Raw genomic sequence first — 22,941 nt, forward strand, 5'->3', positions numbered from 1 at the left:
CGTTCACTCTCTGCCGCACATGCGCTGAAATAAATAACCAGTTGGGTCCCTGCGTGCATAATGATGAGGACAGAGCTCTGACGGGTGTGTGGGTTAGTGTAGAGTTTTATAAAGCGTTGCAGTGTGGTTATCGCCTTGCTAAAATCACGGAGGTGTGGCATTTTGAAAAGAGCAGTGACATAATCTTTAAAGGTTACATTCATTGCTTTTTAAAGGGTAAGCAGGAGGTTTCAGGCTACCCGTCTGAAGCAGTGGATCAGGAGAGCAAGTGAAAGTATGTAGCAGACTACAAACTCCATCAGGGTATCCAATTAGACCCTGAGAAAATCGAGGTGAACCCTGCCAAAAGGCAGGTTGCAAAACTGTGTTTAAACAGTTTTTGGGGGAAATTTGCGCAAAGAAGTGATCTGTCTCCGACCACAGTCATCACTAACCCTGATGAATTTTTCAGCTTCATGTTTTCGAGTAAATATAGAGTGAACTATTTTAATTTTTTCAACCCTGAAATGTGTGTAGTGCAGTGGAATTTCAGTAAACGTGTCATCTCTCCACCAAGCAAGGCAAACAATGTGTAATAAACACTTTGTTTGCCTTGCAGCATTCACCACCGCTTATGCACGTTTAAAACTTCTCAGCAGCATGGAGAAGTTACAGGACAGATTGATTTATATTGACATGGACAGTTTGATTTATGTGACAAAAAGTGGTGAAACTCCTTTGGAGCTTGGAAATTATCTGGGTGATCTTACTGACGAGTTAGATGGTGACAGCATTTCGGAGTTTGCATCAACAGGACCCAAGAGTTATGCATACCAAACTAAAAACCCTAAAAAAGTAGTGATACGTGCTAAAGGTATCACTCAGATGCATGAATGCAGCGAGAGGGTCAATTTGGACAGCATCAAAGGGCTGGTCGAGGGCTACTTACAGAGGTCAGTTGAGAGTTTCATTGAAATTCCTCAGCACACAATCAGGAGGGATAAAAAGAGATTCCGCTTGACAAACGCAACATTTCTTAAAAAGTTTCGGTTGGTCTATGATAAGAGACGTCTTTTTTCTGACAGGACAACTCTGCCTTTTGGTTATTAGAGCTTAAGAAGAAGAAGGAAAAAAAAAAGATAATAATAATAATAATAATAGTCAGTCAGTCATTTTCTACCGCTTATTCCATAGTGGGTTGCGGGGGAGCTGGTGCCTATCTCCAGCAGTCTATGGGCGAGAGGCAGGGTACAACCTGGACAGATCGCCAGTCCATCGCAGATAATAATAATAATAATAATAAATAAATAAATAAAAAAAATAAAAAATAAAAAAAAAAAAAGGTTCCATGGATTTACAGGAGATTGATTTTGATCCTAGATTTAGAGGACCTTTCTCATGTATGATTGTTGGACTCAGCGGGTGCGGGAAGACTTTCTTTGTAAAAAGTATTTTGCAAAATTGTAATCATGTCATGGATGTTGCACCTGAAAATATTGTGTGGATTTACACTTCTTTTCAACCCATGTATGCTGAATTGCAGAAGTTGAATAAAAATATGACCTTTGTGGAACGATTGCCTCATTCTTTTGAAGATGAAAACCTGTTTCCTCCTGATCAGAATCATCTGATCATTCTAGACGATGTTATTGCTCAAGCCTCAGATGATGAAAACGTGATGAAAGTCTTTACCCAGTTTCGTCACCATCGTAATATGAGCGTCATGATGTTGACTCAGAATGTATTTCATCAGGGAAAATACAGTCGCACCATCAGCCTGAACGCTAATTATATGGTGTTGTTTAAAAACCCGAGAGATAAACTCCAGCTAAATATGCTGGCCCGCCAAATGTTTCCATCTCAAAAGGGTCTCTTCTTGGAGAGTTTTGAAGATGCGACGAGAGAAGCTCATGGATATTTAATCATCGATTTTACGCCTACCCAGAACATTTCAGACTGAGAACAGGGATACTTCCTCACCAGTGGCCTGCTGTGTATGTACCCAAAACAAAGTAAGTCATCATGTCTGCACGTATAAAAAGGAATGCCCCATTATTCAGAGCGTTGTACCAGGCCACTCCTCAGAAATGTAAGGATATTCTCGCACACTGCTCACCCGACTTTCTTCAGGCTCTGTGTGAGATTGCTCTGAATATTTTAAAAGGTAACATTAAACTACCGCCCTCTCAACATCGACAATTGAAGAAACAAAGAAAGATCATCAGATTGTTGGGTGATAAAAGAACCGGCATAAAAACTAAACAGTTAGCGCTCAAAAGTCAAGGAGGTGGTTTTTATTCTCCCCATCTTAACGGCTCTTGCTCCCTTGATCGGTGATCTAGTGGGTGGTATAATCAGGAGATAATGTCTCTCAGAACATCGCAAAAGATGCTTCTCATTTCACCTCATCAATTCAAGCATCTGACCCAGTCAGACACGTCCATCAGACAGACAGCGGAGGAGAATTTGGATGCTGACATGAGAGCGATATTAAACATGCCCGGTTTGACTTCTTATGAAAAAATCAAGAAATACGATGCGCTTTTGCAGAGGTATCTGACTCTACTCAAGCAAGGTGTGAAAGAAGAACAGCGTGTGAGTTTGACGCTGCAGCGTGACACAGAGGTTCCTGAACATGAACGGTCCCAAGAAAAACAAGGCCCGGGGCAGGACGAGGCCCCTAAGGATCAGGTTCTTACAGAAATACTAAAAAGCCTACCTAAACATAACCGTAAAAATGCTGACTACATTTTGAAGAAATTATCCGAAAGAAGTGAGAGTTGGACTTCGCGAGGTGAATTTGTATTTAAAGGAAATGTTGTAAAGGGGTCCCACATGACTGACTTGTTGAAAAATCTCATGCTACCGTTTAAAAAATCTGGAGCACCGCAACCCCGAGGATGGCCAGACTTTCTACACACCTTGTCAGAGGTAAACATCCCTATATCTTCAGTCATTAACCCTTATGCTCGTGATGAATATAGACGTTTCAAAACAGAGGGAGAGGGTACACCCCCCAGCGTTAAGCAGAGAAGAACAAGAAGAAGAAGAAGGCAGATAACTCATTCCCCCCATTGGTCAAGATCCGAGCTGGAAGATAAAAATGCTGATGGGAGGTCAAAAAAGTCTCTTTGTAAGACAACACTACCACCCCGATGGATTACATTTTCACCATGAACTGTTATAAGAAAATGAAACATGTAGCCTATTTCTTTTATTCAATAAAATATTTATTGATTATATTTTCAAGTCTGGCTTTGTTCTCTACTTCACACACTAACATATGATGTCATTACACAAATATTAAATCATAAGAAAAGAAATTACAATTTAAATTACATAACAATCCAGAAACATCTCCAAAGAGCATGTTCCGTGAGTATAAAATGTACAACTTTGATTAATGACACATTTCTGATATTTTTTCACAAAGTTAGATACCATTAAATCATTCTTAATCACATCTCCGGTGTATTTTGACAACACTTGCTGCAGTGATAATCCACACACTCTATAACATAGATAAAAAATGCAATGGTGACCGCGCACAGTGGACAGAGTGTTTTGAAGCTGATTATTATGATACAATATTTTTGAGGATCTGTCTTCTAAAAATTTTACGATGCTTGACGGGTAGAACTCGAAATCCGGAGAGAATCCATAAGTCAAAAAAGCTGGCTTGACCATTCTCATCCAAAGTCAGAGGTAACCAGTGTTCTCCCAGCATGTGTGAAGGATGTGTGTTCACAATAAAGTAGGCCGGCCCTGGGAATTTGTCAGCTAGCAGCGGCAGCTGGTCGCACGGCCACACACCGCAAAACAAATCTCCCAGCAGATGATGCAGCAGGTTCTCAATTTCATGATTATTCATGTCTGATTAGATTAATAATAATCCACCAGCACACGCCTCTTTGAATCGATCTCTAAAATAGAGTCATAACAAGCTTAGATGATCAGTGTGGTGGTATGATGCAACAGGTTTCTGAAGCGCATTTCCAATCTTAAATTCCCACTGGAAACCGGAGATAGAGCATCTGTGTCCTCACCCGGGTTAAGATTAAATGCGAATAGAGAGTATCCTTGATTAAATTCCTGACGTGTTATACTCAGCGGAAGATCTTTTAGATGTCGTCCTGTAGCCGTAAACAAGTTGTAATACTCTCTCACTGAATTACCTTGGTTAAAATTGGGCTGGAAGGCCTTAGCTGGAATTTGTCTGCCGTCCTTACACAAAGCTAAATATTCCATATCAAAAATGATTAAAGTCAAACGGATTGAGATTGCGTGTTCCTGTAAAAGCGTCATGATCCAGTAATGCAATCACCACATACTTGGGGAAGATGCCTAAGAAAAGATTCTCTTGGTTGCATACGCTTGAATTTTCAGGGATGGAATATGTTTTTACATTTACACGTGAAAGTGGATAGAGAGCATTTGCTTTCATTAAAGCTGTAGCGTGCCCCAGTCGTACAGCTGGAGAGACGGAAACTTTTTTGATGAAAAGAGAGGCTCCTAATATCCTAAGTTTGTAAGTGGAGTCTCTTGCTGCCATAAGACAAAAGGCGTCGTTGGCTCTTGTAAGTTTAATTTTGAGGTCAACAGAGTTTAAAAGAAGTCTCTCGCAGAAAAATATGTCTGCATGCAGGGGGCCTAGGAGATGTACCTCCCTGGAATTTGCCGTAAAGCCTGCTCTGCTGTTAAGACCTTGGTTAGGGCCGTTAGTTATAACGATAGAGTTCAGAGCCCCGGCTGTGTCTTTATAAAAAAGACCAGAGCTAAACTGGCTTTTTAAAGAATCTTCAGAAAAGTTTAACAATGTCTCAATCATGGCTCTATATGGATGTGTAGCGCTGGATTGTGAAATCAATCAATCTCCGAGAGTGACATCACACTGACTGAAGATGGTGTTTAACGGGTAGTTGATGAGCCCTACAAGTGCATCATCCGGCAGGTTTGTTCCATCCTCGTTAGTAATTTTCACTCTGAGATGCAACAGCGTATCGTTGAGATCCAGATACTTTTCTCCGTCTCCCGGAATGAAAAACTCGATCGGGCCTCCATCGGTGATTGCAGACAAAGGCTGGATCTTGGTGTAAATTTTATCTTCGATCGATAGCATCGGGGCAGAAAATAAGTCCAGCTCTGCCAGCGTGCACTCTGATGATTTGTTATGTAAAAGAGCCATTATGTAAATATATCAAAATTTGTGGAAGACTTCCTTCCTCTTCGTTTGTCAGCTGCGACTGATCTCCTTTTTTGTGTTTGTCATTGTTTTTTAACCATCCTTAAACGATCACCAGGGGGTCTTGTTCTTGGTCTTTTGGATAAAACCATAATTCCTGAACCTTCTTGACCTTAGTGTAGAACCACTCATTTTACTCACGGCCCTACCTATGACATCCGAAGCGATATGTGATGCAGCCGTTTTAAGATGGGGTTTTGCAATAGCAAATCCTTTTTTAACCAGAGGGGATACGAAGCGGAATAATTTTGAAAATAATGATCCAATTCCACGTCCGTACATTACCGGAGCCCCATAAAAACCTGGCAGATTACCGCCTGATTGACTTACATAGTAATTTACAAAGTGATTTGGATCACGTCTCAGACTTAGCTGTGCCATGTTCTCTCTTGCCTGCTTGATGCAGAGTTGAAGGACCAGGGTAATATTGTAGGATCTCTGCTCCTCCCCTTCTGGTTGGTTCTGGCAGCTCATTGTCTGCAGCTGCAACGCATTCTCCTAATGAGCTCATGGGCTTCTTAAGGTAGCTGCTGATACAGACCTTTGCTGGAACATAACCTCAGTTATGTGGACTCCTGTCTGTCTGCCTATCCGTCTGCCTGCCTGCCTGCCTGTCTGCCTGTCGACCTGCCTATCTGCCTGTCGACCTGCCTATCTGCCTACCTGCCTGCCAACATCTGGTAATACTCCCTCCTAAGGACTGCACTGTAAATATTCTCATCACCAGTACTCTCTCTCTCTCTCCTTGGATTCCTGGGTTTACCTCCTCCTCCTCTGGCTTCTGGACAACTCCAACTCAAGATTTCTTAAACCAAGTCTACAGTAGAAATAAACCTCATTTACCGTCTTATCCTGTGTGCTGAGTCTGTTTCATCCTCTGGTTTTGTTCTAATTCGACTATCTAAGCAATTCATGATAAATATGAATGATAACCAATCAGTCTTAGAGGTTATATACATATCTCTGGAATAGTTTATACAAATAAAATTTATCTCAGGCTACGCTGTGATATCACCGGTCTGAAGTGTAGTCTTATGACGGTCTCTCCGTAGACGAAATTTACAGGAATGTTTTGGTCCGATTTAATTTCTATATTGATATTTTCAATATGTCTTCTGGAAACTGGAAGGTAGTGGGCGGGGTTAAACGTCAGAGTAACCATATCACTGAAGTCGCCTTGTACTTTGACGGTCCACAGTAAAGGTGCAAAAGTGTCGCCTACTATTTGAGGGCTGATCACGTCGCTGTAACAGTATAGGTGATAGAAACCAGCCTTTATATCCGCCGGAAAAGGAGCCCGTTTTGGTTCAGATACATGAATCCATTCCCCTGGTTTCACGCCCATCATATAAGCTAGAGTGCTGAAGAAACATATTTCATACGGACTGCTTGCTTGAAATGCAAATCTCTTTTGAACTTTGCTGAATTTAATGCGGATACCCGAGTAAATTTTTTTGAAAAACAGTTCCATCTCTGTCTCGAGTTGAATAACGCTGTTATAGTAGCCACTTCTGATCCTTTGCGTATTGATCTCCACATTACCAACCTTCCTCCATTCAAAGTAGGCATCATAATCCGGTAAATTATGCCATGTATGAGGGTATGAAATCTCTGCTAATGCAACCATCCATTGGCCTTCTAAATCAATATGTTGAGCTAAATTTACACGGATACTCAAACTGGTATTATTTTTAAATACTTCCATGCTAGCGTTAGAGGGAAGGGTAACGTAAAAGCCATCATCCTCTACCTGACGGTTCATGATGCTGTGTCAACTGTGAGGTTTAGTGCAAACCTTTTTATGCGTTTCGAAGTTCATCAAACCTGATCCAACTGTTGAAATTCTCAGGCCAGTTTTTCCAGCTTATAAAAACCTGTTTGACACCCTTGACCGTACGTCGTTTTAATATTTTTTCCACTTGATACATCTTGTCATTAAATATTTTTACTTTTTGAAGTTCCTCTGCGTAAAAGGAACCCTCGATAGGTTCTCCATCCAAATCTTTGAGTTTGTATACAGGAGGAGATTGGGGTATCCTCTCATACACTGTGAACACTTCATCCGTAAAACTCTGTTCGTATTTTTTGTCAAACACTCCACGGAACTTGGATATTCTGACAAGATCCCCTTGTTTAAACGTTGTCACTGAGTCCTTGCAATATCTGTTGGACTTGACATCATACAGATTCTGAAACACTTGAAAGGCATTTTCTGAGGTGACTTCAATAGGGCTCATTTTAATGCTGGAGTGGTAGGTATGGTTGTAGCTATTGATTGGTCTGGGACTAATCAATAAATCGGACTGAAAGATGGTTGCCACTCCTCCTCCTCGCCCAGTATTTCGAGGAATGTGAAAATGTAAATAATTAGTAGGAGTTGACTCATTTATAGTAACATAATCCTCTTGCTGCAGCCAGGTTTCTGTGAGGCAAAATAAATCAATCTGATTGTCACAAATCAGGTCACTAACAAGCAATGTCTTTGAAGAGAGAGATCTTATGTTCAGTAGGCCACATTTAATTGTTTTATTTTTCTTTTCAGTCTGAGTTGTGTTTATTTTTATGAGATTTTCCTGATTTCCTCCTTTTAGATTATTTTTTAATCTATTCAATTTTGGCCATGGACGATTCACTGTCTTAATAGGGTAATGGGTGGGTAGCAGTACAGAAGCTGCAGAGATCCTCACAGTGCTGCTGGCTTTGTCCAGATGACAGTGGGCTTCTTCAAGCAGGTGTATGATGCCATCTTCAACTCCAACTCTACAGTGATAAGCAAACTGAAGGGGGTCCTGATAGTTTATTGTTTCCTTACTCAGGTGGGCCAACAGAAGTCTCTCTATGGCCGTCATGATGTGGAATGTCTAGTGTTGGAGTTGTTATCTAGAACTCCTGCGTGTTGGTTTGTTTTGGAAAAGCTATCCTATACTTTACAGTAAAAATAAAAACACAAAGACTGTGCAGTCACGTTTTTCTGGCCGACCAGAGAGAAACGCTGCAGCCCCGTTGCTGCTCACCACAAACGCTTGTGCTCTCCTCTCCAGCTTCAGCAGTTTTTATTCAAAAGCAAGGCGTGTACATGCAAAGAAAAAACATACACTTTATCAGATGTCAGTTGAATTGTCTGTTTCTATATCTTCACTGTTGCTGGTCAAATTATATCTGAGTCAAACACACACAGAGGCCTGTTAGCCAGGCCACTAAGTTACACAATACATTTTATTTCACACATTATTAAACATAACTTGAGCATAGCAATTCAGACCCTATTAAGTATTTTAAATGTTTCCAACATTACCCCCTTTTGAAGTCTTAATAAGACTTCACCCTAAAATGCCCGCAAATTATATTTTAAGCAACTTTAAATCTTCAGCATGCCTTCCGGCTCCTCGTGATTATTCCTGGTAATACTTGTGAGTAATATAATCTTTGATACCTGTAAAAAAGAAATTAATAGAGATACAAACGTTTTAGTTCAGTTTTTTTTTTATTCAGTATTTTATAAGTGGGAGGGAAAACTCTACCACTTTCAGTGAGAGGGAAACTCAATCACTACCGCCTCTTCTCCTGATGTTCTTTCTTCTCTTCAGCTCTCAGGTTAGACTGACCTAGAGCTTTGCGTTCTCACACCTGGGGATTATTCTGCCCCTTCTGTTGTGTGAGAAATTTGACCTTCCTTCCCGTTGTTTTCTCTTAGGTTTTCCTGGACCTCAGCGAGGGATCTCTGTGGAGCTTCTGTTGTCGCACACTGACTCCAGTGGTACCAGGTGTCACCTTTACCCTTGAGTCTCACCGTGTGCGAGGTTCTTTCTGTGACCTGGAATGGACCGGTCCACCTTGGTTCTGACCACTTCTGGTCTCTGGTTCCACTGGAATCTGTTTGGAGACTGCTGCAACAAGACTGTGGAGAGATCTGTAATAATCACAATGAGACATAGACTGTTCACATTCATTTAGAAAAGGTAGCCTGGTTTGGGGACCTGGAAATGGTCTCCTTGTTCGCAGTTCATGTAGAGTCAGACCATGCCTCTGATTCACAGAGCTTCTTACAGACATCAAGGCTAATGTCATGGCTGTGACCCAATTCATTTTGGTCTGTGCACAGATTTTAGCCAATTTGGTTTTAAGTGTCTGATTCATTCTTTCCACCTTTCCCTGGGACTGTGGATGATACACCGTCCCAAAGGAATGTTTGAGCCTCAAAAACTTTTCCACTTCTCTGAGCTCCTCGTTTTTAAAGTGGGTGCCATTGTCTGATCTTATCTTGGTGGGAAAACCATGTCTGGGAATGTAATGATTTATCAAACACTTTACCACAGACTTGCGGTCTTCTTTCTTTGTGGGCCCGGCTTCTGGCCAGCCTGTAAATGCATCCACACACACCAACAAATATCTGAACCCATTCACGCTTTCAGTCATATCTGTGTAGTCAATGATGATTTCTTTCCCTGCAATAGGATCCACTGGGAATTTCCCTGGCGCTGGCTTCAGGGTAGGTTTGGCATTTCACATGAGTTTATCCAATGCACTGCCATTGGTTTTAAATAAGGATGCCACCAGTGTTCGAGATGTTTTGTCATTTGTGTGGTCCCTACATGCCCCATGCCATGGGCTTCTTCCAAGGCTGCTGTAGTGAGCCCTGGTGGCAGGATTGGACGCCCATCTGGACTCCTCCAAAGTCCATTTTGGTCCTCACTGCCTCCTCTCGCCTTCAAAACTGACTTTTCTTCTGGTGAGGCCCCCTTTTGTAGTTTCCCCACTTCCTCCGGGGTGGGTTCTGGTGTCCACCCTACCTCTGAACACCACAATATGTTTCTAGGTTGGTAACCAGCGCACTGCTTTGCCGCTTGGTCGGCCGCCTGGTTGCCCTGTGCTATTCGGGTGTTTCTATTGTCGTGTCCTTTGCATTTAATAACTGCCACCTCCTGTGGTAGTAACAATGCTTCAGACAACCTTCTCATTTGCTGTTCATGCTTGATGGGTTTCTGTCCTGCTGTTCTAAACTCTGTTCTCAACCATTGCTTTAGTTCCACATGCACTGTTCCTGTGGCATATGCTGAGTCTGTGTAAATGTTTACTTTCTGTCCTTCTCCTAATTCTAGGGCCGCTATCACTGCCAAAACTTCTGCTCTCTGTGCTGATTGTGTGTCTGTCAGTCTTTCCGCTTTCACTGTCACAAAGTCCGACCCTGTGTCCTGCACCATTGCATAAGCTGCTTTAAGTCCTTCTGTGTCATCTCGGAAACAGCAACCATCTGTATACAGATTTCTAGCATCTGTCAGAGATGTGCTTTGTAGGTCTGGTCTGATTTTTTCATTAAACTCAACTTTTTCTGCACAGACATGTGGTTCTCCTGACGTAATTCTGTCTGCCATGTTTATGCCTTCATGTGTGTATGTGATGTTAGGAGCTCAGTCTCTGTTCTCAGTGGTGATAGTGTGAATGTTTTTGAGTTCACAAAAGCCACCACTCCATGTGATGTGAGAATATGAAGAGAGTGTCCCATAACTACATGGGCTGTTTTCTGGATTATTTTAGCCATCCCTGCTGCATGTCTGGTGCATTCATGATGTCTTTGTTCCATGTTGTCCAGCATTAAACTTATGTACATAAGGACAGTCCTAGTACCCCCTTTTTTCTGAAACAGCACCCCATTGGCTGTGTGTGCTGTTACAGAAACATCCAAATAAAATGGCAAAGTGTAGTCAGGGTGTGCCAAGTGTGCAGCTTGGGATAAGCTTGTTTTGAGAGTGATAATCTTTAGATTGGATTGAAGATAAACATGTAGAAGCAGAAGGGTCCGTGGCTGAGGTGGAAGATAAAACATTTCAGGTGTGACAGGAAAGCTGTGGGCCAAAGGATGGTGGAATGTTTGTCTGGCTGTGAGCAGGAGGAAGGATGCTGAGCTTGTTTCTGAACTGAACCTATTGAAGAATGTGTTCAGTTCATTGGCTCTGTCCAGACATCCATCCAATTGGTCCGATCAACATTCTGCTTGATGCCTGTGATCTTCTTCATCCCTGGCCACACATCTGATATTGTTTTGCTGTAGCTTGCTCTCCAGCTCCCTAATGTACACCTCCTTGCTGTCTCTTATCTTGACTTTAAGTTGCTTCTTTATACTCCTCAATAATTCCCTGTCTCCCTTTCTGAAGGCTCGTTTTTTCTTGTTAAGCAGGTCCTTCAGGTCACTGGTGATCCAGGGTTTGTTACTGGGGAAGCATCTCACCTTTCTAGTGGGAACGGTGTTTTCCACATAGAAGTTTATATAGTGGGTGACACACTCAGTCATTGCATTGATGTCCTCTCCATGTGGCTGGCTTGTACGTCCAAATCTATAGCCTTAAAGCAACCTCGCAGGGCTTCTTCAGCTTCCTGTGACCATCTTCTCACAGTTTTCTTTATTACAGGTTGCCTTTGAACAAGGTGCTTAAATTTCAAGCAGAGAAAAACATGATTGGGATCTGATTTGCCTAGAGGATGTCTTGCTTTAGAGATGTATGAGTCCTTGAAATTTGCATAAAACAAAGCCAACATTTTGTTTTCTCTGGTACAGCAGCTGACAAACTGTTGAAACTTTGATAGTGCAACAGAGAGTGAAACATGGTTAAAATCACCAGATATTGCCACAAACGCATTGGAGTGTTGTGTCTGTAGCTTAGCAACAACTGAGCTGATGGTTGTTGTGATTATGAATCTGAGAATATTATTTAATATTTAATATTAATATTTTAATATTTTATCAAATTATATTTCGGTCTGTTAAGGGTTGTCCTGTGAATACCAGCCCAGTAAGGCGATGGTATTAGGACAAAATGGAAAGGTGTGAGACGAGCCCTGACATTATTGAACAGCTTCAAACTCTGTACACACATGGAATGAATTCACACAATTTATTAAAATACAAGAATTTATTAACAAAAATAAGTCAACTCAAAGTCAAACATATTTCAATCAACAAACTCTTTACTATGCCAAAACAATCCAACTAAACTACCAAGCAGAATTAAAGAATAGGGAGGATTAGTGGGCTATGTACAATATAAACAAGTTGATTAAAGATGATTGGAAATTATGACCAAAAGAGTGATGCAACATTACCATGCAATGTTTATGTTTAAGAACCAAGGATTATCTTGAAGAATCTGGAAATGAAGTTAAGTTAGTCTTGGAACCAACTTAGGAAATAATCAGCAACATTTAGACAACCCTTCACAATGCAAGATCACATAAAATATTATTTTAATGAAATTAAATTTAAAGAATGATCTGCTGAATAAAACCAACCTTCTGGATGACTAATTCTCAACGGTGTCCAATTAGCTACCTTCATTTATTCAAATAATATTTGAAGAAATCTAGTAAATGATGTTCAGGGACTATTATTCACTAGCTTGAAAACCAAAAACCTTTCTGTTGAATACTCTTTAGTAGCAAGCACGTGTTCTTACCGGTTAGCAGTTGAGCTAACAAAGAAGCGGATAGCTTAGCACCAGAAACAAACACATACCTTTAAAATACCTTGGTTAATATAAGGGTTAAAATGCATAAGCGCGGACGGCGCGTTATGATCAATGTTCTGTTTAAAAATCACCCTTTAAATAAAGTTTGTCTTAACTTTAAAAACATACAAGAACACAAACCAGGCACGTGTGCTGCAGGTAGCCTGCTAGCACTAAGATAGACGAGTTTTACAAAAACAAATTTCATAAATGAAAACGGTCAGATTATTTCATCCTAACTGTTAATCTGCCCAAACCTAACCTCTGACCATGGTGAGGAAATGTTGTCCAGGGGGCGATGAAGTTTGAAGAAGGTATCCACAGTGAACAAAGGGTTAGCTTCCCACTAACCTCCTCAGCTTCTCACGATCAGAAGGTGCGTTCGTTCTGTGAACAAACGGGTTAGCTCCAGAGCTGTAGCTGAGCGTCCCGTCCTGTCCGCTGTGGTCTCTGCTGTCTTCCTTCCAGACTGGGAGACTGCGTCTTTGCAGGGGCTTCTCTCGAACACCGTTTGCGTCTGCGGGGGCTCTGAGAGACAGTCAAGCAATGCTGGTCCCCGTTCATGAATGAAAATACCGGATACACAGACAGTATCTCATCCGTACTTATCTTTGCATATGATCGATGATCGTATGGCTTCCTTGGATCCAGTTGAAGAGTTTATGTCTTTTTGCCAGCAAAGAGACATCAGTGCGCTGGGCCTCCCCTGACCGGTCCCTCTCGAAGGCCGTGTGGAAAGAGGGCGGATGTAGCAACAGCTGTGCTTTTATTTGGGTAGTGGCATCACAGGAAGTCCGGAGTTATCCTGTTTCTTGGCTGTGCCGGAAGAAGGTTAATGCACTTTATTTTGAAAGTTCCAGAAACGTCCGTACCGGAGTTTAATGTTCAAATCCATGGTACTGCATGCAGTGTCGACAACAGCTAAAGGTGGAATGTATACTTCTGCCAAAATAACACTGGTGAACTCTCTGGGTAAATAATATGGACCAAACCTTACTGCTAACAGTTCAATATCTGGACCGCAGAGACGACACTTCACAGTAACACGTCCTGAATGACGAATCTGTTGTTCACAAGTACTGCCAGTCCACCCCCTTTGCGATTGCCGTTCCTCTTTAAATCTCTTTCTGCTCGTATGGTCAGAAACCCTGGTAGAGAAACGCTGAAATGAGGGATATGATCCTGCAGCCATGTCTCAGTGAAAGATATAATACTGCATTCCCGGTACTATGGCTGGGTCCTTTGTAGGGCTTGGAGTTCACACAACTTGCTTCTGAATGATCTCACATTGCCCATCATAATTGATGAACAGTTGGTGTGAATTTCCTGCTTCTCCCTCTTCTCCTGCTCTGCATCCACGGCACCTCATTTTCTACTCAGAAATTTGTGGTTGTAGTTGAAGTATTCTTTGAGCTTTTGAGATTAATCAGCAGCTCCTGGTTGTGAAAAAAAAACCAACCCCATTGCCATGGTGACGGATCATAACAAATATCCAAAGGTGAAAAAATATCAGCAAAAATTCTTCCAGCTGCACACCCGGAGAGAATAATTGTAAAAAAAATAAAATATATATATATATATTTATCCACCATAAGAGGAATTTGAGATCCCAAAAATAATTAATGAGAATGAAAAGCAACAGAGCCACTCCAATCTGCAGCCACCTTGAGTGATGCAATTCTAGAATACATTATGGACAGACACCCTACTTGAACCGCCACCTTAACGTGGTGGAGGGGTTTGAGAACTTGAATGATCCTAGAGGCTATGTTGTGTGGGGCTTAAATGCTCCTGGTAGGGTCTCCCATTTTGTACATGCTCCGGGTGATGGGTTAGACAAAGAGCGGTTCAAGAAGCTGTCATAAGGACTGCTAAATTGAGGTACATGACGTGGCTGGGTATGGCGGAGCCGGGGTCCCACCCAGGCATGGAGTCGGGACTTGTCGGAGAGCGCCTGGTGGCCAGGTTGCTCCTTGAGGGACCTGGCCAAGCCAAGCCCAAACGAGAGATGTGAGGCCATCCCCCAGTGGGCCCACCACCTGCAGGGGGAACCATGAGGGTTTGGTGCGAAGATGATCGGGCAGCGGACGAAGGTGGAGACCTCGGCGACCTGATCTCTGGGTGCTTAGACTGGCTCTAGGGACATAGAATGTCACCTTGGTGGGAGGGAAGGAGCCTGAGCTTGTGCGGGAGGTCAACAGATATCGGCTATAAATAGTCTGGCTTGCCTCACGCACAGCGTGGTCTCCGGAACCCAGCTTCTTCGAGAGAGATTGGACTCTCTTCTATTCTGGAGTGGCCCGCGGGGAGAGGCGGCGGGCTGGGGTGGGCTTGCCTGCTGCCCCCTAGCTCAGCCGTCTCGTGTTGGGGTTTACCCCGGAGGATGAGAGGGTCGCATCTCTGACTGTCGTTTCAGCTTACGGGCAAAGCAGTGGCGCAAAGTACCCGGCTTGTTGGCATTCCTGTCCGGGGTGCTGCATAGTGCCCCTCCCAGATACTCTGTTATTGTGCTTGGGGACTTCAACGCCCATGTGGGAAACGACAGTGACATCTAGAGAGGCGGGACTGGGAGGAATGGCCTCCCTGATCTGAATCCAAGTGGTGTTTTATTATTGGACTTCTTGGACTTCGATGATCAACTTTGTTGTCTTGTCTTTAGACCTTTGGCCGTATGTCTTGGACACTCGGGTGATGAGAGGGGCTTAGCTGTCCACTGATCACCACCTGGTGGTGAGTTGGATCAGCTGGGAGAGGAGAAAGACAGACAGACTTGGCAGGCTTAAGCGTATAGTGAGGGTCTGCTGGGAATGTCTGTTGTAGAGTCAGAGTGGACTATGTTCTCCATGTCTAATGTCGATGCTGCTGCCCGTAGCTCTGGCCGTAAGGTTTGCGGTGCTTGTCACGGCGGCAGTCCCCCAACCCGGTGGTGGATACCGGCAGTAAGGGATGCTGTCAAGCTGAAGGAGTCCTATCGGCTGTGGTTGGCTTGTGGGACTCCTGAGTTGGCTGATCGGTACCGTGAGGCCAAGCATGCCGAGGCCCGGGCTGTGGCAGGGGCAAAAACTCGGGCCTGGGACGAGTTTGGTAAGGCCATGGAGAAGGACTACCAGTTGGCCTCAAAGCGATTCTGGCAAACAGTCTGGCACCTCAGGGGGAGGCAGTGGTTCGCCAACACCGTTTACAGTGGGAGTGGGCAGCTGGTGACTTCGACTGGGGACATTATCGGGTGGTGGAAGGAGTGCTTCGAGGATCTCCTCAAGCCTGCTGTCACGCATTCTCTGGTGGAAGCAGAGACTGGGGAACCTGGGTTGGACTCTTTCATCACCCAGGCTGAAGTCGCAGAGGTGGTTAAAAAGCTCCAGTGTGGCGGGGCTTCGGGGATGGATGAGATCCACCCTGGGTACCTCAAGTCTATGGATGTTGTGGGGCTGTCATGGTTGACACACCTCTTAACATTGGGTGGTGGGTGGGGACAGTGCCTCTGCAGGCACTTATTTTCATATCAGGACTTTCAGTGTTTCTGATCTAAACATAAGTGTTGCAGATGTCCATCACAATAGTGTCTATAGCACTCACATTTTCTGGTATTAAATCAGTATGTGTATTCTTCACAATTCTTTTAATAGTGTATGTGGTATTTTTACTTCAGGTATATTTGTTGAAAATCTTTGGTTAAATCGTTTAACTTTACCTCTTGTAAAGATTGTCCTTTTTCAGTGAGTGTGTGCATGCGCTGGCTTCTGAGTACGTTGTGCTATCAGTAGATACTGAGGACTGTGGAGTTCCTTCTCCATTTGCCTGCTCTTCTGTATCCTGCACTTCATTTTCATCATCTTGAACATTAAGCTCTTCACTTCTTTACTTTCGCAAATGCTAAGAAAAAAACATGAATCTTCTCCATGGCATCAACAGCCACATCTAGAGGTGAAACATAAACTAAAAGTAATTCCAACCACTGTTTAATAAAGGCTTAATGAAGAGCCTACATGAACAAATCCTTTACATTCTGACAATCCCAGCTTATACAGTAAATGTAACTAATATGTTGCCCCCCCGCTTGCAAGACGTAACAAAAATTCATAAAACCAGTAAAAATAAATTAAATCTATTTTAACGGGCTACATCAACAACATGTAGGTGCCGGACTAAAATTTAGCAAATATTCTTTGCTACATCTTTCATACTGTCATACTCAGAAGTATATTCCTCAATAATGAAATGTCATCTGAAAAATGAGGAATAGCTGTTCAAGATGAGTTTGGTAGATATTTAGTGTCAGAGAGAACATAGATTTGCTGTCTGTCTATTGTGTAAATAAATGCAAAGCGAACTTATATCCCGAATTGCCAAAATCTCTCCCAAGGTTTGACCAACTAGAAAATCGTTAAATTGATTAAAAAAAAAAAGGCTATTCTTTTGAAAACCTGTCATGACTCCGACAATTGTAACACAAAGCAGAAAGCAAGAAGAGTAAAGCATTACCATATTTATTTCTACTTTTTTACACACTGAAGTAGAAACACACCAGATATCATGTAATAAAGATATACTTTATTTTCTTGGAACAATTAAGTCTTGCACTGGTCGCTTCCTTTACATCTCACAATCACATCAACTTTCAATCACAGTCAAAATAAATGTCAACAAAAACACAAACTACTGAGCAAACTACTGAGGCTTTAAAACAAAAAGCCACAAGCTACACTAGAAAAACAAAGTTCCTCACATGATCTGGGACCTTGGGGAGGAGATCAGTGGTATCAGTGGTTTGCAATTTTTCAGCCTCAAAAGAGAGAGCTTTACATTTTTAGCCTTTGTTGTACTAATGGACCCTTTTCATCGACGTCACTGAAGTCCCCGCCACACGTCCAGTCCAACATCTTGGGTGGCTCTGTGTCGCTTCACAGCTCTTCACAACATTGCATACTTTTTTGCCCAGGGATAAGTATCTAGAGTCGTTACAGCCTTCTGATAAGGCCATTTACCTCAAGAAAATTGCAGTAAACAAGGTGGATCCATATGTACTGCCTGTTGGTTTGTTTAGCGCAAATCCAGACGATTGGCCACACACATCAAACAATGAAGGAAAGGTGAGTTTTAAAACACTGTCAGGGCTCGCTATATGTTTCTTTTTTATGATTATTATTGAGGAAATATTGCTTAAATAATGCTCGCAGTTTATATATATATTGTTCATTTAATCGTGTAAAACACATTTCAATTATTACTGGTCTGTTTGAACTACGGTGAACAAACGGTGCTTAATGTCTGATTTTAGTCCTCGTTTTAGACTAGCTGTCCTTGTGTTAAACGGTCTCCGGAAATGTCCCCGATTTTTATCATGTTATGCATGACAAAAAATTTTGCATGTGTGGACTGGTACTATTGTAGCTGGGGGTTGAGTATAGATCAAGCTCATAAAATCCAGCCAGACAAGACCTGGACCGACGCCCATAAACGCCCGATTCTATCCCGACCAACACACCCAAATATGAGCCGATGTGAATAAATATTTTATTTGCGCTTTGACAGCAAAGATATAAACATTCGTGAATTTATATATAGATTATTTTAAAACCCCTTGTTTTGAAAATCAAGGCGTGAGAGCGCAGCTCACTGAAGTAGGTCACGGCGCTGAGTGCTGCTCACGGTCTTGGCAGACTACTTTCCGGAATTGTCAGGTTCTGGGTTTGTGTCGGACCAAAGTGCAGACAAGAGCTGGGCACAAGCATGTTAAAGGAAGACTTTATCTTTATTCTTTTGGCTGTCCTAAGGCGAAGCAAAGACGCAGCATAAACTCTATAGAAGTAGACATGAGTCGATCCAAACTTGCATGAGCAGGAGCAAAGCACAAACAGAACATCAGCAGGGTAGTGAACGGGAGGAACCAGCGAAGAACAATGAAAACCAGAGAGCTTATAAACTGAGGGAAGTGGAGTATGGACCAATGAGACAGGGAGGCAGGTAATCAGGGAAACATGAATCAGGTGTGGATCAGGCTGCAGAGAACTGAGGGAATATGAATGATTGCTATGGTGATCAGACTGGAAGGCAAAGGGAACATAAGAGAAACTAGACTATGAAAAAACCAAAGGAAGACTGGATCAAAAGATAATTAATACTAATACACAAAAAAGGAGCAGGGAAGCAGAAGAAAAGGAAAACTTGACCACAAAACTAAACTATGAGAAAGGGACTAAAACAAACTCAGGGAAAACAGAAGTAAGCGAAGCTATGAACATATATGGATAACCAAAGGAACATAAGAACCTAGAAATAATAATTAACTAAAGTCAAACAAAAACTAGAGGGAACAGAAGAACATCATAACCAAAGAAACCATAAAGAAACCCTAAGTAGAAAAGTAAACAAAACTAAACCAACACTGACTGAAGAAACTGGAAAGGAAACAGAACGTGAGAACTAGAATATGTGAAAACCAAAAGTAAACAATAACTAAAGCTAACCTATAACGGAGGCTGGAACTATGGAAACTAAACCGAGGAACTAAACTAGAGAAGAGAACATATACCTAACATAATAAAACACCGAGATAGTAAATGAGAAACTAAACAAGAGAATCCAGGGAAGACAAAGGACTATAATAATAATAATAATAATACCACCACACAAAGTAATAAGAAACCAACCACTAAGAAACTAAGAACGAGTGGAAAGAAAACACACTAGGAGGCAATAGAGAGAGCAAAGTTATCAGGGATAAAAGGAAATAAACAAACATGACTACAAAACCCAAACTAGACGAAACAGTATGTCGCACCCCGAATATTATTACAATAAATGTAGGCGTGCATTATTTATTTACCTATCACAAAATGTGCACTGCAAACTCGGACGTGAGTGAGACTCAAGACGTCCAAATCCACCCTGGATATCAGATTGATCCACAGTAGTCGACGTTGTGTACTCAGTGTTTTTGTTTTCTCACACTGATTTTCTATCACAGCTGGCAGACGGTAGAATGAACGTAGGTCTTGACCACCGTGCGCAGCACAACCCACAAGTTTTCACTATAGTTATGGAAGAATGATCAGGAGTTTTGCTTCACTGATCACCCTAAAATAAAGACAACAGGCTGGAGCTGTCACCCAAGATGGCGATCCCAAGGTAAACACGTGACCGCAATGTCATGTGAAAACCCCTCAATGATACTTAGCAGTGGAGAGTTGCAATGCATAACATTTCCTCTCTTCTCTTTTGTGACATGAAAATAAACCTGAAGAGCCACTTAGTAGCTTTCTGGAACTGACCATTGCATATGAAAGATTTCTTCAACAACAGGAGTACATATACAGGCACAAACCAACAAACATTACCGACTGTCTCATGGGAAAGATGCTCTTTGGAAGAGGCGTGGACAACATATCAAAAATCTTAAACCTACTATAGTTTAGTCATCCCGACTGTTCCTGATATTTCATCTGTACAATTTCTGCCGTGTTAAAGTCCATCCAGGACAGATAATTATATTGTAGACCAAAACCCTTAAATGTGTATCACAGATCGTAATCATATCATGAAGACAGGCGCAGTTTAAATAAATGCAGAAGCAGAACCAATTATAGAGCATAATGACATAAAGGCCTGCTTCATGTGTCATACAAAAACAGCAGATGGATGAACTGACATCTTATTTCACTTCATTGTCTACATAGTCATTCAAAACCCATTTCTACTCTAAAGGGTCATTGATCCACAACTTCAGGACAAAATGAAATTGGCATTACCAGCACAGAGAACTGCACTCATCTGGTTAGGTTGTGTTGTGTTTTTTGGAGTAGAAGGAGCACAAGGAAAACATTTATTCATTCAGTGTTAAAAGTTTCAGCTACTAGTTTAAAGAAATGTAATAGTGTAATATAATATTGAATGTGTCTGTGCTGACCATCATTGACATCAGCAGAATTCCCTTGCACGTGAATCTTCATCAACATTAATTATTTCAGGACTCTTGAGGAGCTTTAGAGAAGAAACTCTCAGACATGATAGAAACACATTCTAATTCTTTCACTGCACTAATATAAATATGGGAATGATGCCTAAAAGCAAAGGCCTGCGTTACAATTACTGATTATGTTCATTTAGAAAACAGCTCTGCATGAAAATAAGAGACAATATAAATCAGATCAAAAATGTGCACGATAAACCAAGCTGATGTCACAGAGATTCCAGTGGTCTTCTGTTAGTCATTTTGTTCTGAGGCACACATCAGCTTCATCAGCAAACCTTCTGTCCTGCTCTGTTTGTGAACAATCTGGACAGATACAGCAACCTGGCAGATGTCCTCTCCCAGGGCGAACAGCATCCTGCTCCGCTGACCTCTGTGCATTAGCATTATTGGAGATGTTTGCCATGTTATCCTCCCCCAGTCAATTTCTTCTCCAGCCGATCCAGCTTTGCCAGATTTTCCTTCAGAAGTTTGGAACCAGGATTCAGATGCAGGGCCCGCTCATAGTACACTCTGGCAGCTGCATAGTCTCCCTGCAGATGGCAGAGTTGTAGCATTTAGTAGGATTCAACTTGACCTATTTGAACAAAGGGTGTTAAAAGTGCAGCCCATAGACCAGTCAAGGTGCTTGAAATGATTTTGTGCGGCCCCAACTGCAATTCAAGAATTGGTTTAAAACTGGCCCACCACCTAGTGCAGTTGATGCAGATGAACACTTTTTAATTGCAAGATTTTGACTGAGAAAATAAAATCTCACTAAGTTGCAAAATGTTGGGAAAAACTTGAAGAATTTGTCTTTTCTTAACCAGGTTTTTAGCTATTATTTTATACCATAGTACATAGGTCCACAAACATCCAGCAACTTTTACTCAAAAGCAGACTTTTGAGTAAAAGTAGACATGGTTAATTAAAGTTAGTTAAAAAATGTCCAGAAGGCATCCGGTATAAATGCCCGAGCCACCTTAACTGGCTCCTTTCGATGTGAACGAGCAGCGGCCTTACTCCGAGCCCCTCCCAGATGGCAGAGCTCCTCATCTTTTCTCTAAGGGAGTGCCTGGCCACCCTACGGAGAGAGATCATTTCATCCGATTGTATCTGGGTTCTCGTTCTTCTGGGCATGACCCAAAGTTCATGGCCATAGGTGAGGGTAGGAACGTAGACCGACCAGTAAAACGAGAGCTTCCCTGTTGGGTCAGCTCTCTTTTCACCACAACAGACCGTCTCATTACTGCGGCAGCCACACCGATCCGTCTGACGATCTCCCGCTCCATTCTCCCCTCACTTGTGAATAAGACCCCAAGATACTTGAACTCCTCCACTTGATGCAGGAACTCCCCTCCAACCTGAAGAGGACAAGCCACCCTTTTCCGGTCGAGAACCATGGCCTCAGACTTGGAAGAGCTAATCTTCATCCCAGCTGCTTCACACTCGGCTGCGAACTGCCCCAGTGCATGCTGTAGGTCTTGGCTAGAGGGGGCCAGCAGGACCACGTCATCTGCAAAAACCCTATAGTTGGAACACAGCCCCCGGTCACACTTCTTATGAAGGGGGACCACCACCCCAGTCAGCTAGTCTAGAGGTACTGTCCCTGACCACCACACAATGTTGAAGAGGCGTGTCAACCATGACAGCCCCACAACATCCAGAGACATGAAGCACTCAGGGCGGATCTCATCCAGCCCCGAAGCCCTGCCACCATGGAACTTTTTAACCACCTCGGTGACCTCAGCCTGGGTGATGAAAGAGTCCAACACTGAGTCCCCATTCTCTGCTTCCACCAGTGAAGGCGTGACGGCAGGAAAGAGGAAATCCTGGAAGCACTCCTTCGACCACCCGATAATGTCCTCAGTCGAGGTCAGCAGCTCCTAACCCACACTGTAAACAGTGTTGGCAAAGCACTGCTTCCCCCTCCTGAGGAGCCGGACGATTTGCCAGAATCGCTTCGAGGCCAACTGGTAGTCCTTCTCCATGGCCTCACCAAACTCCTCCTAGGCTTGGGTTTTTGCCTCTGCCACTATCCAGGCCACAGCACGCTTGGCCTCACGGTACCTGTCAGCCAACTCAGGAGTCCCACAAGCCAACCACAGCCGATAAGGCTCCTTCAGCTTGACAGCATCGTTTACTGCTGTTGTCCACCACCAGGTTCAGGGACTCCCGCCGCAACAGGCACTGCAGACCTTACAGCCACAGTGGCAGCATCGACATTAGACGTGGAGAACACGGTCCTCTTGGACTCTACGCCAGAAATCCCC

At 42.7% G+C, this 22,941-nt stretch overlaps 1 protein-coding gene across 3 annotated transcripts in view; it reads right to left on the reverse strand.

Annotated features, from left to right (window-relative positions):
* Window positions 1–8,110: 8,110 nt before the first annotated feature.
* Window positions 8,111–22,941, reverse strand: part of tmtc1 (transmembrane O-mannosyltransferase targeting cadherins 1) — a 235,338-nt gene continuing 220,507 nt past the window's right edge. For 2 of the 3 annotated variants that reach the window (XM_047390474.1, XM_047390473.1), the window contains one exon: window positions 8,111–9,131. In XM_047390474.1, the coding sequence (XP_047246430.1) occupies window positions 8,856–9,131 (276 nt within the window). In that variant the 3' untranslated portion in view covers window positions 8,111–8,855. Of the gene's footprint in view, window positions 9,132–17,191; window positions 21,223–22,941 lie in introns of those variants that run through there. The other variant, XM_047390475.1, reaches the window with a different exon arrangement.

Source organism: Girardinichthys multiradiatus, chromosome 17, assembly GCF_021462225.1.
Source record: "Girardinichthys multiradiatus isolate DD_20200921_A chromosome 17, DD_fGirMul_XY1, whole genome shotgun sequence".
NCBI classification, from domain to species: Eukaryota; Metazoa; Chordata; class Actinopteri; order Cyprinodontiformes; family Goodeidae; genus Girardinichthys; species Girardinichthys multiradiatus.